Here is a 17,713-nt window from a genome sequence, read left to right as displayed (position 1 = left end):
AAGAAATGAGGTGAACAGGACCTCATCAGGGCAAGCAGAGAAAAGAAACTTTGACTACGTAACAGATATAAAAACTGGCCACTTGAAGAATTGCTGAGTTTGCATAATGTCATACATGAAATGAGAATGTACAAGGAGCAAGAAGTCCTTTCATCTCCAAACTACAAACTACTATAATGTGATCAAGAGCTAGAGTGGGGTTGAGCAGAGTGGCTCACACCTTAATCCCAGCACTTTAGGAGGCTGAGGCAGGAGGATCACTTGAGGTCAGGAGTTTGGGACCAGCCTGGCCAACATGGTGAAAACCCTGTCTCTACTAAAAATACAAATGTTAGCCAGGCATGGTGGTGGGTGCCTGTAATCCCAGCTGCTTCAGAGGCTGAGGCAGGAGAATCACTTGAACCCACAGCGGGGCGGGGAGGGACGGCGTGGGGGGGTGCGCCATGTGTGGTGTGTGGGGAGGGGGATGGAGGTTGTAGTGATATAGATGGCGCCACTGGACTCCAGCCTGGGCGACAGAGTGAGACAGAGCCAGAAGTGGAGGTGAGGGTGGAAATTTCACCAACAGACAACTTTGATCAATTCTCTTGACAGGTTTGAAGGGTTGGATTCAACAATTCTTTCGCTTCCTCAAAAACTGACATACATAAAGCTTAACATCTTTTATAAAATGTAAGGCATGCATGCAAGAGCTGCTCATCTTAAAAGGGACAATACGAATGCTATCATTTATTAATATGTGTTTATTCCACAGCCTAGTTTTTTGGGGCAGGTGGTCTATTAATATTAATAAAAGAAAACCCCATACTCAAATATGCAGGCTGTAGATTTTTTTTTTTTTTTTTTTTTTTTGAGATGGAATCTCCCCACTTTGTTTGCCCAGGCTGGAGTGCAGTGGTACAATCTCAGCTCACCACAACCTCCGCCTCCCAGGTTCAAGCAATTCTCCTGCCTCAGCCTCCCGAGTAGCTGGGACTACAGATGCACGCCACCATGCCCAGCTAATTTTTGCATTTTTAGTAGAGACGGGGTTTCACTGTGTTGGCCAGGCTGGTCTTGAACTCCTCACCTTGTGATCCACCTGCTTCAGCCTCCCAAAGTGCTAGGATTATAGGTGTGAGCCACCGTGCCCGGCCTACAGGTTAACTTTTAAGCAAAAATTTCAAATATACAAAGGAATTCAAGATATTCTCCATGGCATATTATTCTCACATTTAAAATAAGAAAGATCCACTGGGGGCAGGGGAAGTACACAAATAAAGCATATGTTTAAATTCAGGATGGGCAATGTTACCTGGACAGAAAGTCTTATAGGAGGAAACATTGTTTCCTAGCTGTATTAGTTACTGGCTAAAGCCAATGTTCTAGTTGGTTACATAAAAGATCATTTGGGAGGATGAAACCTAGTAGCAGTTATTTAAATCAATTGGTGTATCATGTTCACTACAGAAAACCTTTCTAAGCAAAAAAAAAAAAAAAAAAAAAAAAAAAGCATCACACTGTTGAAGCACAAGGTTTAAAATTAAGCGTGTTGTACAGTAAGGTTTGGCTAACTGGGGAGCCAATACTTAATTTGGCTTAGGACAAAATAAACTGGCCAATTAATCAACAGTAAAAGGAGACAGTGACTGAACAAAAAAAAAAGTTGTTTAGTTTTCTGTTTTTTTTTTTTTGGGTGGAGGTATACACATTGGAAAAAGGTATTCCAAAACACCTGGATCAAAATGACCTTTGCTAAGTCAACTCCAGAAATTGATCAATCATATCTGACCTGGTACACATAAATTTCAGATCTCCTTCTTAGATGAAAGCTAAAACCAGAGTTATCCTATAACCAGAATGTGGGTAAGACACTAAAAGATGGTCAGTATACATTTAGAAACTCCACACTGTAAGAAAATTACACAGGCACATGGAAGAATAAGCAAGATCTTGGTCTTGTTTAAAAAAGAAAAGAGAAAAAAAAAAAAATCAAGCCACATCCTAGAGTTGAGAACAAATTATTAACAGCAAATGGCCATTTGTATAATTAACATGTACTGTCTCACGCCTCCCAGTTAAATTTATGAAAGACACTATTAAATTTCAGACAAAATATATATATTTCTTTTAAATCTTTACAATAAATCAAGATGTAGAAGCTTACATAGGGCACATTTTTGTTTATTTAGGTACTCAATTCCAGCTCCCTTGGATGCAAATAACCCTGGTGACAGTGTGTACAAAGTCTTCTCTTTGCTTTTTATGATTTTAAACCAAACAACACATTTAACTATATAAAGTCTGTGCAAATAATCCTTCAGAAGAAATATCCAAGATTCTGTTTGCAGAGGTCATGTTGTCTCTCAAAGATGATTAAATGAGTTTGTCTTCAGATAAAGTGCTCCTGTCCAGCAGAACTCAAAAGGCCTTCAAGCGTTCAATAAGTGTAGTTCAGATAAGACTCCGTCATACGAATTCCAGCTTCCCGTGCCCACTGTACATGCCCCAGTGAACAAGCGAGAGGATCTTATCGTTGCTGAGGTCTGCTTGTCTCATTTTATCACAGGTCAGACAGCAGTTCTCGTGCCCACTGACCGGCACCATGCATTCCAAGTCTAACTTTGCAACCTGCCCCTTTTTGGAATGGTGTCCGTGAAAGCTGTAGTGCAAACGGGAGAGCATCTGTTGCCGCTGATCCTGCAGCCTCTTGTTTTCACTTCGAAGCATCCTCAGGGCCAACATAATAAGCAACACTAAAATCAGCCCTCCAGCAATGGGCACGGCAATGACCGCCGCCCGGAACCACAACTCTTTGGAAGAAGTCAGCTCCTGCACCTTGGTGATAAGGTTTCTGCTACCATCATGCTGATACCTGTTTCCTTGTCCTAAAGGAGTACAAAGAAAATGATCAAACTGCATGCTAACTCCTCCTAGGGATATTCATAATCATCAATTCATTTTAACCAAGAATTCCATTAAAAAGCAGCTTACAATTAAATCAACGATATTTAGAAAATATTGCAAAACTATCTAAAGAAGCTTACAAACGCATTTGTTTACAGACTGTCATTACTGAGACGTAATGGCCTTTTAATGTCTTCAAAATGTTGAAAAAACAGGCAAAACCTATTATGTAGACAGACATCTACTGCTCAGACAGACATAAAAGCCACTCAATCAAGATGCATCTTTGCATCCCGCCAGGCTTCTCCCTCTGGTGTCTCTAATTACATTAACAACAAAATCAATAGCAGACATACAAAGTCGTGGCTGTCACAAGTCTGTAGATCAGGCAGGCATTCTGGTTAGAAACGGCTTCCACCTACCTGAGGCCTCACCCCTGGGAGGAGAGAGAACATCGTGCAGCCCTCTGTAATTGCACATGTCTTCATGACAGCATTCCAATGTGGGCATGGTGGTGCCGGAGTGGTTTCGGGCCTGTTTGGCTTGGCAGATGTCTGTCGTGCTTGCAAGAGAGTCCAGGCAGCCATGGGTGAGTGGGGAATTTGAGTTCTGAGGATCAAGAAGTCTAGAGAAGCAGGCGCTGAGCTCAGATTTACACATATAACCAGTGGCTACACAGTGGGCCGCATCACAGTAGCATCGAATTTCACCTGAAAACAATAAGAAACCACCTCAAACTCTGCTCCAGAAACCAGAGAAAGCAACTATTTAGGCAACTGCTAAATCCCAAATTCAAAGGCACGAACTGGCAAAGACTGGAGGCACGAACTGGCAAAGACTGGAGCTGAGGGCTCCAGTCTACGGAGCCTGGAGAAGCCCTTCCTGCAACCAGTGCAACCCAGTTAAACGTCATTTTGGCAACGTCATTTTGGCAACGTAGTAATCCCAATAGCAGGTTTCTGAAGAGTTTAGAGTCATTTTAAAAAAACTTTTGCTTTTTGAAGGAAACAGTAATGAGTATAATTTCTCCTACCATAAGGTATATCACATTATTTATTCATTTTAATCCTACACGACCATACGACATAAAAATGTTAGGCTTTTTGATTTTGTCAGTATAAATATTTGATCGGAACTACTGAATTGTTTACTATCCCACAGGACTGCGCCAAGAGTTAAGAGCTTTAGCTAACACCTTATAAAGTTATTAACTAGAAACACAACAATCTAGAAACTGCCCAGGTCAGGAGGTTTTAAAACTATGAAACTAGGCAGCTATTTGCAACCTCTCTAGAAAAGGCAAATTTTCGCCTATAAAGATTTTTTCATGCAGAGGAGCTTTTAGTCAGTATATTGTAAAACAGGAACTAGGCAGTTTACAATTAGTGGTTTGCTTGCCAAAGTCAATTTCTTTCAGCCCAAATGGAAAGTCATAAAAGGTGGGGGGAGTATAAAACTGCAAGGCTAACTTCTCCTCCTCCTCCTCCTCACAAGTTTTACATGTAATTCGACATGTGATCTAAAAGGGGAAACATTGAAACTGAAAATCCTCTGCTGGTTGAATGAAAAATCCTTAAGGAAACCTCAAATTTTCTACAGGAAGTGATTAAAAGTTTCCTTTATAAAAACTTATTTTGTGAGTTGCATGGCTCTGTTCACATTTTGTCACAGGGCAAGACTGGAGGCTTTCATATCAGTTTCTCGTTGAAATAATCTGGGTCTTAAAGTTATCACTAATACAATATCCACCTAGCGGACCCTGGTCGCTGTCACATGCCACAGCGAGTAAACTAAACTAACGCACACGCCTCTTCCAGTTTCCTGTCTGAAGATCCAAAACCTCCACTCTGAAATTAAACACCGGGATCTGCTGTTTTACAAACCTCTTCCCACCCTTACCTTTATTCATCCCCCTGTCTCTGAATGCCCCAGTAAGGTGTCCCATTTAATTATCTGTCCAAATTCCAGACCACGGTATGGTATGCTCAGTTTTCACCGGACGCTACTAATGCTTCGGTTCTAAGGAAAACCAGCCCACTAAACACAGATCTTTGGCAACCCTTAACAGTCCAAAGCTGGGGGTCTTGCTCCTAAATCTGCACTCGCCATCCTGCGGTTGGGCCCAAGTTCCTTCTCTGCTTCAAGTAAGAACCTTGCTTTGCAGAACCACTTTTCTGCTCTTTCTCCTCCTCCCTCCAAGCTCACTTTATTTTCCACATAAAGCTCACCAGTCTTCTGGGGTGATGACTACATATCCCTAGTTTGACAAATTCCATATACATTTTTAAAGTATAAATAAAACAGATTAAAAGCCCATTTTGACCCTATTAGCTTCAGACCTTGTACAGAAAAGGAAGACTGCATACAAGTAAAATGCTGCTTAAATGTTTATGAGAGCCTATTTAAAATACTGTATTTTCAATGACCTAAAAACAGCCTAATAAAATTTTGACAGGTAACTGGGAAAGTTCTAACTACTTTTTTTTTTTTAATTGGAGCCACATTTTAAGCAAGGAGAATGGACTTTTGTACCACTGTATTAAAACTATATTTCTGTCGTTCATAAAGTTTCTTCCTGTGGCATGCAAAAGGCCAGAAAGGGGACTGGTATTTTGAAACTGTGGAACAATGCCCTTCTGTTTCTGCCCCCTTCTCGTTACTGTATGTAGTGATTAAACAAAAATGTCTGCTTTAGTCAAGATGGCTACAGGAGAGACTGCTGGCTTCTTTTAAAGCTTTTGAAGTCCGCAGCCGTCAGAAATCTCTGATCCCCTAATTATATCATTATCAGGCACATAGTTTCGGTATCTGTGACTTCATGTCAGCCTCAGTCCCTCCCTGTTCTGCCCGCCTTTGATAGGGCCAGGAGGCTCCCCTCTGCAAGCTACAAGGGCTGTTATTTAGGGTTAATTACACCCTTCCTTCCAAAATAAATAAATACTGTAGCACACATCATCCTCGCTGGGCTAGCTTATGCTTTAACCTCATGCCTGCTACATAGCAATTAAAGAGAAGTAGGGGGCTGCAAAGGCTAAACAGTGCTTCCTACTTAAAAAAATTACCTGTTCACAGAACAGTAGGTAGATTTCATAGCAGGGAGGTGAGGGGAACCTTGAAATTCGGAGAAAGTTCGGGTTATTTCTATCTAAAAGGTGAAAGCCTGCAGAGGAAAGAAGAAACTGACCCGCTGCCTTTTTTCTTTTTTGGTCCTGTTTGTAAAATATGAGGTGAGTGGGAATGAGACGCTGACAGAGCCTACTCCTCCCGGCTACTGAAAACCAACACAACACACACTTCTGCCCATCTCGGACACCTAAACTCTCAGGGAGACCCACACAGTCGCTGGCACACACTCAGAGAGATGTACGCGGAGACACACACAGAGACTCAGATGCATATTCAGAGACACAAAGACACTTAGAGACAGACACAGAAATGCATTCAAAAAGACACACTCAGGGTCGGAGGGATACAGAGACTCAGACACATTCAGAGACACAAAGACTCAGAAAGAGACAGAGAAATGCATTCAGAGATACATTCAGAGACACAGAGATACACTGAGTGATACAGAGGTTCAGACACTTTCAGAAACACAACGACACTCAGAGACACACTCACAGAAATACATTCTGAGGCACTCACACAGACACGATGCAGGCACGCGGCAGCTACAGGCCGGGATCTGCGATTCCTCCCGGCCGCCCGGGCCCCCAGGGTGCGGAGGCGGCGGCGTGAAGCCGAGACTCCGGCCCCGCTCCCCGCTGGGCTGCAAATGCGCCGCTCCCCGCAGGCAGAGCCAGGAGGACCCTCTGATCAGCGCCTGCCCTTAGATCGGAATCCGCATCCACGCGCCAGGCCACCGCCGCGACTTCTAAGAACACAGCAACTTGTCGCGACCTGCGGCTCCGGCGCGAGAGGGAGCCTCGCCCGCCGCTAACAAAGCCTCTGCAGCCGGCTCCAAAGCCCCGCGGCGGGGACGGGACCCCGGGCCCCGTGCGCCCCCGGCACCCACCTTTGGTGAGCAGCACGGCCATGGCGCAGAGCTCCAGCTGCAGCCAGATGAAGATGTAGCTGGAGTGGCGATCCATTGACGCCCCGCACGGCCGCGGCGCCCCCGCCGGCTTCCGGAGCCCCGGCTCGGCGGCAGCCTACGACCCCCGGAGTGCGCAGGGCATGGGCCCTGGCCGGAGCGGCGGGCGCCGTCAGCGGCGGGGCTGGGGTTCGGGCCGCGGGCGGAGCATGGAGCGCGGCTACAGGGCGCGCCCAGGAACCCAGAAAAGTTTCCCGGTCCCCCCTTGGCGGCCACCGGCTCCCTTGCCCCGCTCGACTCTAGGGACGCACGCTAGCCCCGAGCCGGGGGTGGGCTCCCGGCCTTCAGTCCCCGCCAGCGGCCGCTCTCAGCGAAGAGAGTAGGGTCTCCCCAGCAGGTAAGGGCATCCGTGGCAGCTCCCGCCCGCGCCAGCCCAGGTCTCGCCGGCTCCGCGCCGTAAATAGCGCCCAGCCCCGGGAGCCGGCCCGCACCGCCCCGCCTCGCCCCGCCCCACGGCGTCCGATTGGCCGCCGGGCTCCTGTCAATCCGCCCCGCAGCGGGGGGCGGGCCCAGACGCTAGCGCTGAGGGACCTGCCAGGCGGCTCCGAGCGGCGCCGGCGTCTGGGGCGCCCGGCTGGGGCGCCCGGCTGGTGCGCTGCCGTCTCCCGCGCTCCCCCTGGCGGAGGCCTGCGCGTCAGTGACCTTCGCGAGGCGCCGGGGGAGCCCAGCCCCGGGACCGGCTCGGGAACCCGCCTCCGAGACCCTGACGGCTCGGCCTCGGGCGGTCAGCGTTCCCCAGCCCGGGGCTTCTTTTGGGTGTCCTCCGAAACACGCAGGGGGTCCGCGTGGTCGTCCTCCCCGGCCGCACTGCGTTTTCTGTGGCGGAGGAGGGTTCGGGTGGGAGCCCGGGGGAGGCGGCCCAGCGCTGGGGTCTGCATTCAGCCTTCGCCCCACACCCCCTCAGCGTGTCCGCCTCGAGCTGCCCGCCATGGGATCAATAAAGCCCAGACAGACCGACTGTTGATCAGTTAGGAGCCGCTAGGTTCTCCCGGGTACACGGGACGAGTAGCCGGCTAGAGACACTTAACGAAAATTAGCAAATCCAAAAGCACCCGGCGCCAACGAGACGACACTGGCCGAGACTGACACTCAATTAACCACCCCCCAAACAATGGCTGGCAAACACGCCGGCTGACCCTGATCAATATCAGCCCCGCAGTGATCTCCTCCTTGAGATGCTAATTCATTTATTAGGGATCGCGAGGCTGCCCTTCCCAAGGTACTCAAGGTGGCCTTGCTGTAGTTTTGTTTCCCCTCCGCTTTGGAAGGAATTAAGCTTAAAACTCATTATCTGAGGGAATGTTCTTTTATCCTCTCCCTCCAAAACCTGAGATGAACAAAAGTCAACCATTTGCAAAATTCTTGAGAATCTGCCAGAGCTTCCCTACCGGATATGTCAAAAGGGGGTGGAGGGTGGGGAAGGAAAGAAAGAGAAGCACATTTCATGCTAAGGTGAGAATTATAAAGACAAATCCTTTAGGACTAGAGTGCAGACATGAGCTTTAAGACTAAGAAAAATGTATGTGTGTTTTGAGGACTGAAAGTCAAGGCGAACATATCTCAAACGCCTAACCTTTTAAAGTTGTTGAAAGTCTGCAGAGCTGCAGGATGTAGTTAATGAAATTGCCTTTGAAAAATAATGTTTACGTGCAGAAAAATAATTTCATAAACTGATGCTCAGACCATTACTTCTCTAAATCAAAATTGCATCTAAAAGGAGAGAAGGAGAAGTCTAGTAGAAGTTTTAAAAGAAAATTAAACTGGTTAGGGCACCAGGTAAACAGCAGACAAGTTTCTCAAGGGGCGTGCTGACAAGTCAGTCCTGGGGCCGACTTTGATTAGAACTCCCTGGCTACTAGAACCTTGACAAGTTAAGAATTGTAAGGGTTTTATGCAGACAAGACTTTTTTTTTTTTTTTTTTGAGATGAGTCTGGCATTGTTGCCCAGGCTGGAGTGCAGTGGCGTGATCTCGGCTCACTGCAACCTTCTGCCTCCCGGGTTCAAGCAATTCTCCTGCCTCAGCCTCCTGAGTAGCTGGGATTACAGGCACCTGTCGCCACGCCTGGCTAATTTTTGTATTTTTATAGAGACGAGGTTTCGCCATGTTGGTCAGGCTGGTCTCGAACTTCTGACCTCGTGATCTGCCCGCCTCGGCCTCCCAAAGTGCTGGGATTTACAGGCGTGAGCCACCACGCCCAGAGGACAATACTTTTTATGTAATGATTACACTCTCTTTTAGAGAGTCAATTATTAGCTAAAAGGAAACTTTCAGGGTATGTTCGTTCAACCTGGCCTCCCACCGTAGGCCAGGCTTGCAATGTCTGGGGTTATAAAGATGTCAGAAACTAGATAGTAAATCTCAAAACAATGGAGCTGGACAATAATAGAGATTTATGTGCATGATGTTACAATGCCTAAAAGAAAGAGGTTAACTAGCCTAGGAAGGTAAAGAGAGCCGGTAAAGTCTCCTAGAAGCAATGACATTAAGGATTGGAAGAAGACCATTACAAGCACAGAGGACCACAGGACTTTAGGCATGAAATTATATGATTGTGTAGGCGAGTAGGAGTGGTAAGTAGCGAACAGGTAGTTGGGATGACAAGCAAGTCTTTGTGATTGCAGCATAAAATGTGAAAAAGTGAACAGAGACGTATCAGAAATGAACTATATTTCCCTTTGATGCAGATAAATACTTATTTAACAGAAAAGGTCTGGGGAATGTGTTGGTGAAAGTTGCATTCTAGTAGACACTTTCTGAGTGTCTCCCAGCCCAATTCAGAGAATGTCCCTTTTCCCTGGAGTGGGCATTGGCAACCTGATTAGGAGACTCTGATCTCCTAATCTCTGGCCATAGCTAGTCACATGACCCAGGTTAGGTCAGTTAGAGTCTCTCTTGTGTGTCTTGGAACAGACATGCTGCTCGGCCCCTTGAGGTCATTTCACGGGAGACATAAAAATTTTGCTTTGGGGCAGCTGTAGTCCACCTGTCTGCAGAGAAAGAAAAATAATGAAGATATGCAAAGTGGCAAATACATAAATCCAAATGGATTTCCAGGCAGTCAGCCTCACTTCTTGTCTTTAGGTTAACTCAGTAACCTTAATAAAGTCCCCTTTTTACTTAAGATTCTTTTCCTTCCAACCCAAAGAAACCAAACTAAGATATTTGTGTTTTATTGAATTAACGTTGACTTTGAGCACTCCAGGTTGTATATATTTTTTTGTTCCAAGTCCAATTCTGAACAAGAACTTGGGATCCATTTTTTAGATAATGATTTCAACTATTTTGTTTTTATTATTAATGGACAAACTTTCTAAATGACCAGAAATTAAAGAGAAACAAGTCTGCACTTTAATGGTTCTAGGGAAGACATAGACTTTTCAACTAAATGAATCAGAGTGTTTGAATCGATGTAGAATATCAAAATCAGTTTAGGGATAATGTGTCAATTATGAGGCCATATCAATAGTTGAGAGAATAGGGGCAACAATTTTAATTCAATTTAAGATTCTTAAGGAAAATTGCTTCTCTAGAGAATTTTACTTATGCTTTGCACATAATTCAGTTATTACTTTCCTACATGTAGTTTGATAAGTAGAGAGAAAAAAAAGAGTACAATCTACTGTCCTTTTGAAGTTTAAAGCAAGAAATGAAATCAACGACCAAAATTCTTTTTACACCTACAAAGGGATTCCGAAAATACATGGGAACAAGCTATCTATACCCAAGAACAGAAAACTGATTCTAGACCTAACTGAAACAGTTAAACAGTGTAATAGTTTTTTATTACCTTCAAACAGCATTCAAGATATAATTTATATAGGCGCGAGCCACCATGCCCGACTAATTTTTTAATTTTTTTGTAGAGATGGTGGTCTCCCTATGTTACCTAGGCTGGTCTCAGAATTCCTGGGCTCAAGCAATCCTCCTGCCTGAGCCTCCAAAAATGCTGGGATTATAGGTGTGACCCACCATGCTGGCCATATAGATGTTTTAAAGGATTTTAAATGATATCTTTGAAATTATAGGCTAAACATGTAACTAAATGGTAATAAATTGTGAATGGGAGAGTAGAGAGTTACTTGGTTTTGCTTTTGCTTTTTTAGAGATGAAGGTCTCACTCTGTTACTCAGGCTGGAGTACAGCACTGCAATCATAGCTCACTGTAGCCTCGAACCACTGGCCCCAGCCTCCCAAGTAGCTAAGACCATAGGTGCTCCCCACTACATGGGGCTAATTTCTATACTTTTTGTTGAGACAGAGTCTCCTGATGTTGCCCAGGCTGGTCCCAAACTTCTAGCCTCGAGTGACCCTCCCACCTTAGCCTCCCAAGTAGCTGGGATTACAGATGTGAGCTTGACTATCTTATCAGAGAGTCATTTGTGTTTAAGGGATTCATAGCAGAATAGGAGCTCATTTGTTAGGTGACCAGATAGAACAAAGGAAGATTATTCAATCTGAGAAAAGTGCATCAGAAGTTCTTCCCTTAATACCAAGGATAAGAACAAGAATTGTGCTCATTGATGACCTCACTTAGGGTGTACTCTCTTCATAACCTCTGCCCATAAATCTCATCGAAATGCGTTAAATATTTGAAGATATGCACGTTCGGCTGGCATTTTATTTCATGGCTTGAACTCACACATCAAATATAACGTGTGTCTTGATACTTTGTAAATGATGAAACAAATACTGTATAGTTAGTTATTTTCTCAGGAATTATTATGAAATAAAAACAATGACAGTGGCCAGAATAGCAAATAAATAAATAAGTAAAAATAAAACATTTATAGTACATCGTTAGTTGACTTGTTTAATTAAAAGGAAGAGAGACGCACTAAAGATTAATTTAGGAGGGGTTTGTGGTATGGACAAAATAGGCTTACGGTATGGTTACTACTGACTGGTGATTGACAAGCACTGCTTATCACCTCGGGGAGCCAACCTTCCTAGAGCCAGAAGCCAGAGACTTGGGCCTCTTTTTCTCAGGGTTGTCTTTGCTTCTCGCCTCTCTGCCAGTGGGCTGTCATCCTCTCCTTATTTGTAGTTTTTACTCTCATAATTTCTGCCTTTTTTTTGGTCCAAGCATAAGTCCCCTATACAGAGAGATAGTACCCAAGAGATGGTTTCACCTTCTATCACTACTGCAAACTATCACAGTCATTTGTTCAGCTTATGGAGACACCATCCCCAAATACTCAGTCTATGATCTCTTGGGCTTGGATAGGGTTCTGGCTGATATAAAACCTGGGTACTGCTCTCAGCAAGGGTGTGAGCCAGAAAGAACACACAGAAAGAGATATGGGCAGGCTGGCACCATAAAGCATGTCATATTATATAAAGTTAATTCACCTATAAAGAAAAATAAAGTAGGCCAGGCTCAGAGGCTCACACCTGTAATTCCAGCACTTTGGGAGGCTGAGGCAGGAGGATCACATGAGTTCAGGAGTTTGAGACCAGCAAGCCCAGTAGTAGATGCCTGTAGTCTCAGCTACTTGGGAGTCTAAAGTAGGAGGATTACTGGAGCCCAGGAGTTCCAGGCTGCAGTGAGCTAAGATCATACCACTACACTTCAGTCTGGGCAACAGAGAGAGACCATCTCAAAAGAAAAGAAAAATATTAGTGAGTGAATTTTGACCTTAGCCAAAAGGCTAAGAAGTGATTAGTGAGTGGAATTAAGATCATTACTCCAAGCCAGGCACAGTGGCTCATGCCTGTAATCCCAGCACTTTGAGAAGCTGAGGCAGATGGATAACTTGAGGTCAGGAGTTTGAGAACAACCTGGCCGATATGGTGAAACCCCATCTCTACTAAAAATATAAAAATTAGCCGAGCATCGTGGCACATGCCTGTAATCCCAGCTACTGGGGAGGCTGAAGCAGGAGAATCTCCAGGAGGCGGAGGTTGCTGTGAGCCAAGATCGCGCCACTGCACTCCAGCCTGGACAACAGAGTGAGACTCTGTCTCAAAAAAAAAAAAAAAAAAAATCACTCCTTCAAATTATTACTTCTGTGTGACTTTATCACTTGAGTGTTTGCTATCATCTAAAATAACTTAATGTAGCCATTTGAAGACAGCCCATTTTAAACAGATTGAAGACTCAGAACCTTGCAGAGTCCAGGACTTTCCAGAGTCCAGGACCATTTTGAACTCCTAGATTATTTTTAATATACAACAATCTTGAACGTCTTGTCTTCTTAGTGGGGCCATGGCAACGAGCAGAGCGTTTTATTAGTTTCTTGAGAAAGATGAGTATTTGGAGTGAATAGTCAACCTGGCATTTTCCACATATATTGGAGGGGGGAGGAGCAGGCAAGATTCCCGTGATGCAATGTCTATGAGCAATGACATTGCTTGCCAGTCTGTATGGAATACATGAGCAAAATCCATCAGTATTACAGCCAAAGGGTCAAAGTAGTCACTTGTTTCCTTGGAGGTCCATCCACTCGGCTCCACCCCATACCACTTAGTTGTTCCTCATTAAATCACAGGAGTATATAAAAAGAGTTCCCTGGGCCTGGCATGGTGGCTCATACCTATAATCCCAGCACTTTGGGAGGCCAAGGAGGGTGGATCACTTGAATCCAGGAGCTCAAGACCATCCTGGGCAACATGGTGAAACCCCATCTCTACTAAAAATACAAAAATTAGCTGGGTGTGGTGGTGCATGCCTGTAATCCCAGCTACTCAGGAGGCTGAGGCTGGAGAATCGCTTGAGCCAGAGATGGGGAGGCTGCAGTGAGCCAAGATCGCACCACTGCACTCCAGCCTGGGTAACAGAGCAAGGAAAAAGTAACACTAAAGTAAGAAACTGAAGTCCTGCATTTGTATCCACGCTCCATTACTCAATGTTTTGTCTGTGTGTTTTTTGAGACGGCCTCGCTCTGTCACCCAGGCTGGAGTGCAGTGGCACAATCTCAGCTCACTGCAGCCTCTACCACCATGGCTCAAGCGATCCTCCCACCTCAGACTCCCCAGTAGCTAGGACTACAGGTGCATGCCACCTCACCCTGCTAATTTTTAAATATTTTGTAGAGACAGGGTCTCGCCATGTTGCCCAAGCTGGTTGTTTATTTTATTATTATTATTATTTTTTTTTCTGAGATAGAGTCTTGCTCCATTGCCCAGGCTGAAGTGCAGTGAAGCGAGCTCACTGCAGCCTCCGCCTCCCGGGTTCAAGCAATTCTCGTGCCTCACCCTCCTGAGTGGCTAGGATTACAGATGTTTGCCACCATGCCTGGCTAATTTTTGTATTTTTGATAGAGGCAGTGTTTCACCGTTTTGGCCAGGCTGGTCTCGAACTCCTGGCCTCAAGTGATTTGCCTGCCTCAGCCTCCCGAAGTGCTGGGATCACAGGCATGAACCTCCATGCCCAGTAAACTCACTGAGTTTTTATGAGCCAATCAATTGGCCCCTTGGTACTCAGTTTGCTTGCCCATAAAATGAGAACAAGAGTGTTTGGTAGCCTGCCTGCTCCAGAGATTGCTACTAGTGCAACTTGAGGTCTTCGTGTAAGTTTTGTTAACTGTGAATCTCTATAGAAATGGTGACCAATTTTCCTTAGAAATTGGTCTAAGGAAAAAATTTGTAATATCTGAATGTATTTATGATGGCTTCAGGACTTCCCAGGTGGTTTCAGGATTTTCTCCTCCCTGGAGCTGAAGATTTGAAGTGCAAATAATGTTACTGCCAAGTCAGCCTACGGCCTGGGCAGGGTGATGGTATCTCTCTAAAAACGCAGAATCTTGCCAGCAAACGTTTGCTCCCATGACTGGTGACAGTCCAAGAATCAGCCGAGACAAATTGGTCGCCTAACTTATCATTACGCAAGAAACTTAGCTGCTCTCATGGAACCATAACTCGTGCCTCTAGTCTGCTGGAAAACACAAGAAGTATCTTCCACCCTGCAACATGACACCTTGAGATAACCCATCTCCTATCCAATGGCATTTTTCGAAGAAGTCTGATGTTGCTTATTCACTTTCAAATGGAAGCATTTCCCAAGAAAATCCTGATTAATTATGGATACACTTGCCGTGAACTGTACTCATAAGCTGTCCTTTTCTTTAGGGGTGATCAACAGATTTCTGAAACGGCTCCTGCCCTCAAAATGCTTCTAATCCACCTGTCTTTTTTTTTTTTTTCAGGTGACTGCCTAATTTTAACAAAGATCTGTAGGAATGATGGGAAGGGGCACTGGTACTTCTCTCTTTTCTAATCCTTCAAGTCATCCCTGAAGATCCGCAGTTTTTCTGGAGACAGGTGAGGTCCAGCCCCTGAAAGACGCAGACAGTGCAGAGAAGAGCCTATGTTTTTATATTTTTGTCAGAGGTGATGTCTCAAGGTACAATCAAAGCCTTTTCAGATCTGAAGTCTTTTCGTTCCCATCAGCCAGCACGACTCCAGCGAAGAGAGTGGGAGGAGGGAGACGGGGGTGTCCAGGAAGATTAACCTTCCTATTGACAGATCGGGAAGTTTCGGGAAAATGTACTCCAGGCTCCACACATCGTTACTAATTCCCAGTTCGTTGGACTACAAGTAGAAAAGTACTTAGAGAAATTAGTTTAAGTATAAAATAAATGCTGATCCCCGGGTCCCTCTAAGTTTCTATTGACAATGGAAACATAGCTGCCGCAGCGCCATTTCGGTTCAATCGAAGAGATATTAGCATCCGTTTTAGGCAGGGAGAACATCCAAAAAGATCGATACTGAGGGGAGGGCGAGGCTGGGAGAGCGATCGGGAGCCGAGAGCGACTGAGCGAGAGAGGGCGAGGAGAAGGAACGGGAACCAGTGAGAGATCCCTCGGGGGAAATGCAAACGCCGGAGAGAGGCACCAATTATGATAATTGAAGGTAATGGTGCCGAGGCGCCAAGGAGCTCCGCGCTATTTTACATCATTCAGCCCCAACCCAGACGCGCCCGAGCCCACCCCTCCCCGGTCGGGTCCACGCCCTCCCGGGCTCTCTGAGGCCCCCGCCCCTGGCCGCCCGCGCGCAGCTCGGGTGCCCAGCGCGCAAGGCGCGCCCCAGTCCCGCGCGTCCCAGCCGCTGCCTGTCTCCCCCACCGCCTCCTCGGTGCTGACTCACTGAGCGACCCCGACTTGTCTCAAAATAAAACAGGGGCATAGACACTTGTAATCTGAACAGACTCCCCCCGAGGCTAGAGTCTGTAGGAACTGGAGACACGCCTGTCCCGATCCTAGTACCAATGCGCCCCTGTTCGCGCTGTGGTTCTCAGTCTCGCTCCCACCGTAACCCCTTCCCCCCGTAACTCGAGAAATTTAAAAATAAACCCCGTGGGAGCCCGGGAGTTCGTGAATGTGGCGGACAGGATAGGAAAAGGTTTTATTGTTGTTCAACTTCTGACCAAAATGGGATCTTTGAGTCATTGAATTTTAAGGAGTCAGGAGAGATGGAACAGCAGTTTCCCTGACCTAGAGGTTCAGAGAAGAGACCCGGGGACTTTAGGGGCTGGCCTCGGTATGAGTGAGGTGTGTTTTTAAAAACTACTGGGTTTTGTTTTTGTTTGATTGATTGATTTCTTTTCTTTCTTTTTTTTCAATATGTTTCCTTTTATTTTGAAATTGAAACAGCAAAATGAAGCGGTTTGTGGCTGAAACAACCTCCACGGGAAAGAAAACTGGAGTGTTCGTTCATCCATCAAAGAACAAACGCCAACGTCTGAACCAGCGACCCCACCTCCCCCAGACAAAGCAGTGAACAGATTAAAGGATAGGAGGAAGGATACAATCAAAATCGGGTGGTGATGGCTGGGAGATAAAAATATGGAACGCTTCATGAATTTGCGTGTCGTTCTTGCGCAGGGGCCATGCCAATCTTCTGTGTATCGTTCCAATTTTAGCATATGTGCTGCCAAAGCAAGCACTTTTTTTTTTTTTTTTTAATAGAGACAGGGTCTCGCTTTTATGCCCCGCCTGGTCTCAAACTCCTGGCTTCAAGTGATCCTCCTGCCTCAGCCTCCCAAAGCCCTGGCATTACAGGCTTGAGCCACCATATCTGGCCAATTGATTGCTTTCTTTACTTTTTTCTTTTTCATTTTCTTTTTCTTTTTTTTTCTTTTTTTTTTTTGAGTTGATGCTTCACTCTGTCGCCCAGGCTGAAGTGCAGTAGTGCAATCTCAGCTCACTGCAACCTCTGCCTACGTTAAGCGATTCTCCTGCCTCAGCCTCCCGAGAAGAAGGGATTACAGGCATATGCCACCACACCCAGCTAAGTTTTGTATTTTTAGTAGAGATGGGTTTTTGACATGTTGGCCAGGCTGGTCTCAAACTCCCAACCTCAAATAATCCGCCCGCCCAGGACTCCCAAAGTGCTGGAATTACAGGCATGAGCCACCTCGTCTGCGCCAGTTGATTGTTTTCTGATTGTAAAAGTAACGGATCACTGTAGAAAACTTGGAAAATACAAAAAAGAATAGTGAAAACGTCTGTGGCTGCAGCAGGTGGCAGGGAGTCTGTTCCTAGGCCAGTTCCCGAGGCAGAACCAGACACAAGGAAGCAGTGGCAAGGTGGGCTCCTGTACCTGGGGCCCAGCATTAGCTTGGAGCTTAGTCACTTACCAGTGTATGGCTTCGGGCAAACATTGTTAAACCTCTCTAGACCTCATTTTGTCACCTGTAAAATATGACTAATAAAATGACCTCTAAGATCCCTTCTCGGCTCTGTGAAAGGCAGCCTCAGAAATCAACTCTGAGTCCAAAACAAGTGGCATGAGC

The 17,713-nt window shown here is 45.7% G+C and overlaps 1 protein-coding gene and 1 non-coding gene across 2 annotated transcripts; both read right to left on the bottom strand.

Moving 5' to 3' along the window:
- Positions 1-1,919: 1,919 nt before the first annotated feature.
- On the bottom strand, positions 1,920-7,386 carry BAMBI (BMP and activin membrane bound inhibitor). The gene is made up of 3 exons (XM_002820624.6): positions 6,902-7,386; positions 3,309-3,596; positions 1,920-2,867 (listed from the first exon to the last, which is right to left on the bottom strand). The coding sequence occupies exons 1-3, from the start codon at positions 6,975-6,977 to the stop codon at positions 2,449-2,451; spliced, it is 783 nt and encodes a 260-aa protein (XP_002820670.2). The 5' UTR covers positions 6,978-7,386; the 3' UTR covers positions 1,920-2,448.
- Positions 7,387-16,757: 9,371 nt separating this feature from the next.
- Positions 16,758-16,864, bottom strand: LOC112135385 (U6 spliceosomal RNA). The gene has a single exon (XR_002916666.1). It is a non-coding gene; the product is annotated as a U6 spliceosomal RNA (small nuclear RNA).
- Between the last annotated feature and the right edge of the window lie 849 nt (positions 16,865-17,713).

Source organism: Pongo abelii, chromosome 8 (assembly GCF_028885655.2).
Source record: "Pongo abelii isolate AG06213 chromosome 8, NHGRI_mPonAbe1-v2.0_pri, whole genome shotgun sequence".
NCBI lineage: Eukaryota > Metazoa > Chordata > Mammalia > Primates > Hominidae > Pongo > Pongo abelii.
Note: the sequence above shows the minus strand (reverse complement) of the source record. Positions and strands in the feature narration are given on the sequence as shown.

What these genes read in the sequence shown, in the direction of transcription:
- BAMBI (XM_002820624.6), bottom strand. Translation starts at nt 6,977, where the DNA reads ATGGATCGCCACTCCAGCTACATCTTCATCTGGCTGCAGCTGGAGCTC. An exon ending in GGCCGTGCTGCTCACCAAAG is followed by an intron (nt 3,597 to 6,901) that starts GTGGGTGCCGGG and finishes TATTGTTTTCAG; the next exon opens with GTGAAATTCGATGCTACTGT. An exon ending in TCCCAGGGGTGAGGCCTCAG is followed by an intron (nt 2,868 to 3,308) that starts GTAGGTGGAAGC and finishes GTACTCCTTTAG; the next exon opens with GACAAGGAAACAGGTATCAG.